Source organism: Oncorhynchus kisutch, linkage group LG22, assembly GCF_002021735.2.
Source record: "Oncorhynchus kisutch isolate 150728-3 linkage group LG22, Okis_V2, whole genome shotgun sequence".
Classification (NCBI taxonomy): domain Eukaryota; kingdom Metazoa; phylum Chordata; class Actinopteri; order Salmoniformes; family Salmonidae; genus Oncorhynchus; species Oncorhynchus kisutch.
The window spans coordinates 53,248,656-53,259,032 of NC_034195.2; the positions used below are offsets into that span (position 1 = coordinate 53,248,656).

Here is a 10,377-nt window from a genome sequence, read left to right on the forward strand (position 1 = left end):
GAGAGAGAGAGAGAGAGAGAGAGAGAGAGAGAGAGAGAGAGAGAGACAGAGAGAGAGAGAGAGACAGACAGAGAGAGAGAGAGACAGACAGAGAGATACAGAGAGAGAGAGAGAGAGAGAGAGAGAGAGAGAGAGAGAGAGAGAGAGAGAGAGAGAGAGAGAGAGAGAGAGAGAGAGAGAGAGAGAGAGAGACAGAGAGAGAGAGCGAGAGAGAGAGCGAGAGAGAGAGCGAGAGAGACAGGCCTGTAAGAGGATTCCCAGCAGGCTAAACTGGTTCCAACTCACTACAAGAATAAGTGGTTGTAATAAGATAGTTGTAACAACAACATATTAACACTGATTTAGATGTACGTCTCCTAACCAAGAGGAACAACCTTCCTGAGACAGACTTGACAAGGACCCCCTGAAAGACTAAAACTGACCATCAACAGGACAGAGCAGATCGTGGTGGTCATTTTATCATCACATGTGGTGACGGGAGCTATGCGAAAGAGTTTACTGCCATCACCATAGCGACCCCGTAACCAGGATCGACTGTTAAAAATTACCATGGTTACGACCTACTCCAAGTACACTGGAAGAAGCTAAACATTGAGAAATATTCAACAAACGGGGGACGCCATATCGCAGTACAACTACACGCCCACACAGTACAGCAACTACACGCCCACACAGTACAACAACTACACGCCCACACAGTACAGCAACTACACGCCCACACAGTACAAAAACTACACGCCCACACAGTACAACAACTACACGCCCACACAGTACAACTACACGCCCACACAGTACAGCAACTTACACGCCCACACAGTACAGCAACTACACGCCCACACAGTACAACAACTACACGCCCACACAGTACAACAACTACACGCCCACACAGTACAGCAACTACACGCCCACACAGTACAGCAACTACACGCCCACACAGTACAGCAACTTACACGCCCACACAGTACAGCAACTACACGCCCACACAGTGCAACAACTACACGCCCACACAGTACAGCAACTACACGCCCACACAGTACAACAACTACACGCCCACACAGTACAACAACTACACGCCCACACAGTACAACAACTACACGCCCACACAGTACAGCAACTACACGCCCACACAGTACAGCAACTACACGCCCACAGTACAGCAACTACACGCCCACACAGTACAGCAACTACACGCCCACACAGTACAACAACTACACACCCACACAGTACAACTACACGCCCACACAGTACAACAACTACACGCCCACACAGTACAACAACTACACGCCCACAAAGTACAACAACTACACGCCCACACAGTACAGCAACTACACGCCCCACACAGTACAACAACTACACGCCCACACAGTACAACAACTACACGCCCACAAAGTACAACAACTACACGCCCACACAGTACAACAACTACACGCCCACACAGTACAGCAACTACACGCCCACACAGTACAACAACTACACGCCCACACAGTACAGCAACTACACGCCCCACACAGTACAACAACTACACGCCCACACAGTACAACAACTACACGCCCACACAGTACAACAACTACACGCCCACACAGTACAGCAACTACACGCCCACACAGTACAACAACTACACGCCCACACAGTACAGCAACTACACGCCCCACACAGTACAGCAACTACACGCTCACACAGTACAGCAACTACACGCCCACACAGTACAGCAACTACAGGCCCACACAGTACAACAACTACAGGCCCACACAGTACAACAACTACAGGCCCACACAGTACAACAACTACAGGCCCACACAGTACAACAACTACACACACACACAGTACAACAACTACACGCCCACACAGTACAACTACACGCCCACACAGTACAACGACTACACGCCCCACACAGTACAGCAACTACACGCCCACACAGTACAACAACTACACGCCCACACAGTTAAAACAACTACACGCCCACACAGTACAGCAACTACACGCCCACACAGTACAACAACTACACGCCCACACAGTACAACAACTACACGCCCACACAGTACAACAACTACACGCCCACACAGTACAACAACTACACGCCCACACAGTACAACAACTACACGCCCACACAGTACAACAACTACACGCCCACACAGTACAGCAACTACACGCCCACACAGTACAACAACTACACGCCCACACAGTACAGCAACTACACGCCCACACAGTACAGCAACTACACGCCCACACAGTACAGCAACTACACGCCCACACAGTACAACAACTACACGCCTACACAGTACAACAACTACACGCCCACACAGTACAGCAACTACACGCCCACACAGTACAACAACTACGCGCCCACACAGTACAGCAACTACACGCCCACACAGTACAGAAACTACACGCCCACACAGTACAGCAACTACACGCCCACACAGTACAACAACTACACGCCCACACAGTACAACAACTACACGCCCACACAGTACAACAACTACACGCCCACACAGTACAGCAACTACACGCCCACACAGTACAACAACTACACGCCCACCACAGTACAGCAACTACACGCCCACACAGTACAGCAACTACACGCCCACACAGTACAGCAACTACACGCCCACACAGTACAACAACTACACGCCCACACAGTACAACAACTACACGCCCACACAGTACAACAACTACACGCCCACACAGTACAGCAACTACACGCCCACACAGTACAACAACTACACGCCCACACAGTACAGCAACTACACGCCCACACAGTACAGCAACTACACGCCCACACAGTACAGCAACTACACGCCCACACAGTACAACAACTACACGCCTACACAGTACAACAACTACACGCCCACACAGTACAGCAACTACACGCCCACACAGTACAGCAACTACACGCCCACACAGTACAACAACTACAGGCCCACACAGTACAACAACTATGCGCCCACACAGTACAACAACTACGCGCCCACACAGTACAGCAACTACACGCCCACACAGTACAACAACTACACGCCCACACAGTACAGCAACTACACGCCCACACAGTACAACAACTACACGCCCACACAGTACAGCAACTACACGCCCACACAGTACAGCAACTACACGCCCACACAGTACAGCAACTACACGCCCACACAGTACAACAACTACACGCCTACACAGTACAACAACTACACGCCCACACAGTACAGCAACTACACGCCCACACAGTACAGCAACTACAGGCCCACACAGTACAACAACTATGCGCCCACACAGTACAACAACTATGCGCCCACACAGTACAACAACTACGCGCCCACACAGTACAGCAACTACACGCCCACACAGTACAGAAACTACACGCCCACACAGTACAGCAACTACACGCCCACACAGTACAACAACTACACGCCCACACAGTACAACAACTACACGCCCACACAGTACAACAACTACACGCCCACACAGTACAACAACTACACGCCCACACAGCCTTCTTTTTTTCCTCTCCCTGTGAAACAGCAGAAAGCGACAGCCATCAGAACGATCTGTTTCTGTACCAACCGTAGACCATTTGATCCTGTTTCTATGCCAACAACCTCTAAAGTCCATTTATAACTAGCATTAGATCCTGTTTCTATGCTAACTGTCACGCCTTGGTCTTAGTATTTTGTGTTTTCTTTAATTATTTGTTCAGGCCAGGGTGTGACATGGGTTTATTGCGTTGTCGTATTGGGGTTTTTGTAGGCATTGGGATTGTGGTTGATTAGGGGTGTGTCTAGTGTAGGTTTGGCTGCCTGAGGCGGTTCTCAATCAGAGTCAGGTGATTCTCGTGGTCTCTGATTGGGAACCATATTTAGGTAGCCGGGGTTTCACTGTGTATTTTGTGGGTGATTGTTCCTGTCTCTGTGTAGTTTCACCAGATAGGCTGTAACAGGTTTTCGCGTTCCGTTTGTTGTTTTGTTTATATATAGTATTTTCATGTATCGCTATTCTTCATTAAAAGACATGAGTAACCACCACGCTGCATTTCGGTCCGACTCTCCTTCAACAGACGAACGCCGTTACACTAACAACCTCTAAAGTCCATTCATAACTAGCATTAGATCCTGTTTCTATGCTAACAACCTCTAAAGTTCATTCATACCTAGTTTCCCCTCCCAACTACACGTAGCTCCGGGCAGCTCCACGTGTGTTTGCACACACACACACCGACACACACACAGACACACACGCACACACACACACACTATGCCAACATGGATAAGTCAGTAAGTTGTGCTGAGAGGGATGCATTTCAGAGGTAAATGACATCATTAACATTTAAATGACTTCCAACCAAACACATCTGCTAATGCAGGCGCCACCAGACACACACACACACACACACACTCTCTCTCTCTCACTAGTCTACAGTGTCGTATTAAAAGACACGACAGTGTGACTGTGAAACTGTTTTTCCACAGAGAAGCACCTGTATGCTCAACATAGCACTGTGGTTAACAGCTCTCCGCCCCCGAGGGCTCAGATAGTCCCCCTAACAGCCTCTATGGAACTGGAGGCTAGATTTCACTTCCTGCTGCTACGGCAATAAATACAACACAGGAATAGGGATCTATGGGGCTCTGGTCTAAAGTAGTGCACTATATAGGGAATAGGGTTCTATAGGGCCCTGGTCTAAAGTAGTTCACTATATAGGGAATAGGGTTCTATAGGGCTCTGGTCTAAAGTAGTGCACTATATATAGGGAATAGGGTTCTATAGGGCTCGGGTCTAAAGTAGGGCACTATATATAGGGAATAGGGTTCTATAGGGCTTTGGTCTAAAGTAGTGCACTATATAGGGAATAGGGTTCTATACGGTCCTGGTCTAAAGTAGTGCACTATATAGGGAATAGGGTTCTATAGGGCTCTGGTCTAAAGTAGTGCACTATATATAGGGAATAGGGTTCTATAGGGCTCGGGTCTAAAGTAGGGCACTATATAGGGAATAGGGTTCTATAGGGCTCTGGTCTAAAGTAGTGCACTATATAGGGAATAGGGTTCTATAGGGCTCTGGTCTAAAATAGTGCACTATATATAGGGAATAGGGTTCTATAGGGCTCTGGTCTAAAATAGTGCACTATATAGGGAATAGGGTTTTATAGGGCTCTGGTCTAAAGTAGTGCACTATATAGGGAATAGGGTTCTATAGGGCACCGGTCTAAAGTAGAGCACTATATAGGGAATAGGGTTTTATAGGGCTCTGGTCTAAAGTAGTGCACTATATAGGGAATAGGGCTCTGGTCTAAAGTAGTGCACTATATAGAGAATAGGGTTCTATAGGGGCTCTGGTCTAAAGTAGTGCACTATATAGGGAATAGGGTTTTATAGGGCTCTGGTCTAAAGTAGTGTACTATATATAGGGAATAGGGTTCTATAGGGCTCTGGTCTAAAGTAGTGCACTATATAGGGAATAGGGCTCTGGTCTAAAGTAGTGCACTATATAGAGAATAGGGTTCTATAGGGGCTCTGGTCTAAAGTAGTGCACTATATAGGGAATAGGGTTTTATAGGGCTCTGGTCTAAAGTAGTGTACTATATATAGGGAATAGGGTTCTATAGGGCTCTGGTCTAAAGTAGTGCACTATATAGGGAATAGGGTTCTATAGGGCTCTGGTCTAAAGTAGTGCACTATATAGGGAATAGGGGTCTATAGGACTCTGGTCTAAAGTAGTGCACTATATAGGGAATAGGGTTCTATAGGGCTCTGGTCTAAAGTAGTGCACTATATAGGGAATAGGGTTCTATATGGCTCTGGTCTAAAGTAGTGCACTATATAGGGAATAGGGTTCTATAGGGCTCTGGTCTAAAGTAGTGCACTATATAGGGAATAGGGTGCCAGTAGGGACACATCCTGGAAGTAGGCTAGGTTAATTCTAGGTTAATTCTCAGTGTCTCCTCCTCCAACACACACCAAAAGAAAACATTCTGCATCACCAGTCCTTTTCCTGACACCACTGAATATAGCCTAGGCCTGGCTATAAGCAGCCATTGTGGTTATTTGAAGAGCCTGAACCTATCATTTGAGGAGAAAAAACCCCCACAACAAAAACCAGCTCCATGTATCAGATGACAAGCTACCATCACAGGAAACTCCCAGTCAGACTAGCCTACCACCACAGGAAACTCCCAGTCAGACTAGCCTACCATCACAGGAAACTCCCAGTCAGACTAGCCTACAGGAAACTCCCAGTCAGACTAGCCTACCACCACAGGAAACTCCCAGTCAGACTAGCCTACCACCACAGGAAACTCTCAGTCAGACTATCCTACAGGAAACTCCCAGTCAGACTAGCCTACAGGAAACTCCCAGTCAGACTAGCCTACAGGAAACTCCCAGTCAGACTAGCCTACCACCACAGGAAACTCCCAGTCAGACTAGCCTACCACCACAGGAAACTCCCAGTTAGACTAGCCTACAATAAACTCCCAGTCAGACTAGCCTACAGGAAACTCCCAGTCAGACTAGCCTACCACCACAGGAAACTCCCAGTCAGACTAGCCTATCACCACAGGAAACTCCCAGTCAGACTAGCCTACAATAAACTCCCAGTCAGACTAGCCTACAGGAAACTCCCAGTCAGACTAGCCTACCACCACAGGAAACTCCCAGTCAGACTAGCCTACATATCAATCCAAACAGACAAAAAAACGTAGGTGTTATGGATTTGGATCCTCTGCCTTATCATGGATTGAGAGTTACCTATCTAATAGAACACAGAGGGTTTTCCTTAATGGAAGCCTCTCTCATGCAAGTTCAGATGAGTGTGGTGTACCGCAGGGCAGCCGGTTAGGACCATTATTGTTTTCTGTTTTCACCTTCCACTGACCTGGAATAAAGCCTGTGTGTTTATGTACGCTGATGACTCAACAGCATACACGTTGGCTGCGACACTAAAATAATTAACAGCCTTTAACATAGAGCTCCAGTCAGTTTTAGAATGGGTAACCTGCAATAGGTTGGTGCTAAATATTTCAACAACGAAAAGTATCATTTTTGGGACAAATCACTCGCTCAACGATAAACCTCATTTAGATCTAGTATTGAATAATGTGTCTATTTAGCAAGTTGCGGAGACTAAATTGCTGGGTGTAACCCAGTATAATAGCAATCTATCATATAGACTCGATGGTTGTTAAAATGGGAAGAGGTCTGTCCACGATAGGACATTACTCTACCTTCTTGACATCTCAAGTCGACCATGCCACGGTGCCAACCATTTAAAGTTCATACTTAGAGAGTGGTTAGGCTACATTTCTCTATTCCTAACCCCTATAAGAAACCAAGTATCCCTAACCCCTATAAGAAACCAAGTATCCCTAACCCCTATAAGAAACCAAGTATCCCTAACCCCTATAAGAAACCAAGTATCCCTAACCCTAAGCTAAGAAACCAAGTATCCCTAACCCTAAGCTAAGAAACCAAGTATCCATAACTCCAATAAGAAACCAAGTATCCCTAACCCCTATAAGAAACCAAGTATCCCTAACCCCTATAAGAAACCAAGTATCCCTAACCCCTATAAGAAACCAAGTATCCCTAACCCCTATAAGAAACCAAGTATCCCTAACCCCCATAAGAAACCAAGTATCCCTAACCCCGATAAGAAACCAAGTATCCCTAACCCCTATAAGAAACCAAGTATCCCTAACCCTAAGCTAAGAAACCAAGTATCCCTAACCCTAAGCTAAGAAACCAAGTATCCCTAACCCCTATAAGAAACCAAGTATCCCTAACCCCTATAAGAAACCAAGTATCCCTAACCCCTATAAGAAACCAAGTATCCCTAACCCCTATAAGAAACCAAGTATCCCTAACCCCTATAAGAAACCAAGTATCCCTAACCCCTATAAGAAACCAAGTATCCCTAACCCCTATAAGAAACCAAGTATCCCTAACCCCTATAAGAAACCAAGTATCCCTAACCCCGATAAGAAACCAAGTATCCCTAACCCCTATAAGAAACCAAGTATCCCTAACCCCTATAAGAAACCAAGTATCCCTAACCCCTATAAGAAACCAAGTATCCCTAACCCCTATAAGAAACCAAGTATCCCTAACCCCTATAAGAAACCAAGTGGCGGTTTTTTTAAATTACAGGGTGGGCCTTTAAGCCTAACATACAGTAGGCACACTGTCCCAAACAAAAAAAGAGAAATGTTAGTTCTGTTCGTGACCATCACTGAGGGTGGAAACTCACAACTTAGGCTAGATTTAGCCTGGGCTGTCTGGATTGTATCCCTAAGAGAACAAGCTACAGCCAGCAACAGGCTTCGGCAAAGCAAAGCACAGATCCTTATTTGAAAAACGTAAAAATAGTGAATGGTAGCGTGTGTGTAACTATGCACTGAGAAAACAAGTAAGGTTCTCGCGAAGCTGCCAGATGTCACCACACAGAGACCAAGGGGTCGTATCTATATTTACAGCATGGCTCGTTTAGCATTGGCCTGGTTTCCCTCTTTAAAAAAAGGTTTGGCATGGGGGTGGTTTCACACTGTGAGCTTGTAGTAAGCTAGAGGGGGGGCACACAAACAAATAAACACACACACAACGTGGGGGCAATCCGATAGATGATATCAGTGTGTGTTTTGTTTCTCAATGGGGATACGAGGGGTGCTACCCAGGATTACGACGGTGGTGCGTGTGTGTGTGTGTGTGTCAATAACGCTGTAGCAATAAATGAACAGCTACCCAATCAGCCTGGCTCAGCCTCAGCCCTGCTGCAAACCAAGACCACAGGAGCTCTGATGCCAAACTCTCTCCACGCACGCACACACACACACACACACACTTAACATCGCCTCAGAGGGTGAGCTATAGAACAAACACACACCGATCTGACCTATATACACATCTGTGACTGAGTCTATTACCCTGGCAGAGTATACAATCCCCCCCCCCCGGGGTTAAAATCTCTTAATACCATGATAGTCACCAGCTCTTAACACCAACAACTGTTGGCTCACAGGGAAAAGTGGAGGAGACATGGACACAGAAACCCTTTTACACTTCTGTGTCCATGTCTCCTCAGTAAGCAGTCATTGAACAGGATGAGTCCGTCTACCGTCCACTTCACAAAACAGGACCGTTGACCAAAGGACCAGAAAACATCACTCTTTTTAAAGTGTCAGTGATGGATTAATAATTCAGATGGCTACTATACAAATATGTATAGTATAATCAAGCATTAAGGCCCGTAGCCAGAACAGCCCTTAGACTCCATTTTACTGAGATAACCTGGTAACTTTAGGGCAATTATCTTTTTACAGTAACTAAAACATAATCTAACTACACCTAACGAAAGTCCATTACCTTGATAAAATAACTTTAGCTGACTTTATACCTAGCTTTGTTATCAGGGCAAAAGTTACACAAGTTCTATATTGAAAGCGAATACAACGAGGACACACAAAAAAAGCAAGGAAACGTAGCAGACAGTTTAATAATATTAGCTAAACATCTAACAATCCCACAAATACACAAATACTTACTTTTTGGTGTAAAATGTGGAGTTAACGGTTAGCTGTAGCGGACCTCCGTCTTCTCGATTGTCCCGTTGTGTGCGCGTGTGACTGTGTGACTGAACGGGATGTGTGTGTGGGAGAGAGAGAGAGAGAGAGAGAGAGAGACGTGTGTGGGATGGAAAAGCGCGGTAGACCGCCACTGTGCGGTAGACATGGGTAACTTCCTTAATAAATCCCTTTACTGTTCGGAAATAAAATCGTATTGTTATAGGCCTACGCAACACAAATGTTTATCTCTGCAAATAAATAATTATTGCAATTAACATAAGAATGTAAATGTTTCCATTTCATGTTGTTCTTACTGTTCTATAAATAAAACTATAAGATTATTTTGTGTAGGTGAGGGTCTTTAAAAATGTAGAAATAAGCCTACTCTTGTTCATGCATGAGTCGTTAGAAAAAAATTCTCACTTGATATTTAATATAATCACTCTTACGAAAATCATCTATATTTAAAGTGCATACGACATGACAGTACCACATTCCTATAGCTGTTATTATAAAAGGTACGTCAAATTTTCCACCAAGACAAAAAAAAAAAATCCGGTTTCATGACATTGTAATGCAAACAGCAGCACAGGAGAACTATTTAGCTGTCATTAGTTTACACCTCGCACACACACACACACACACACACACACACACACACACACACACACACACACACACACACACACACACACACACACACACACACTACCATCTAAAATGGCCATGAAATATATTTTCCAATAAGCACAAATATGTTATTTTTCAGCTGTTTGAAGCTGGTGTACAAAAGTAAAATAAGCAAAAATTAAACTTCAGAACGGATGCATAGAAAC

At 45.4% G+C, this 10,377-nt stretch overlaps 2 protein-coding genes across 2 annotated transcripts in view; one reads left to right on the forward strand and one right to left on the reverse strand.

The window, feature by feature from the left end:
- Window positions 1–9,601, reverse strand: part of LOC109877885 (CD82 antigen-like) — a 54,825-nt gene extending 45,224 nt beyond the window's left edge. Inside the window, exon 1 of the mRNA XM_031801616.1 lies at window positions 9,521–9,601. The gene's annotated coding sequence lies outside the window, so the exon portion shown is untranslated. The remainder of the gene's footprint in view (window positions 1–9,520) is intronic.
- LOC116356311 (DNA-directed RNA polymerase II subunit RPB1-like) lies at window positions 550–4,582 on the forward strand. Its single transcript, XM_031801461.1, has 8 exons — window positions 550–569; window positions 657–840; window positions 963–1,151; window positions 1,201–1,389; window positions 1,512–1,799; window positions 1,968–2,543; window positions 2,593–3,553; window positions 4,455–4,582. The coding sequence occupies exons 1-8, from the start codon at window positions 550–552 to the stop codon at window positions 4,580–4,582; spliced, it is 2,535 nt and encodes an 844-aa protein (XP_031657321.1).
- Window positions 9,602–10,377: the final 776 nt, after the last annotated feature.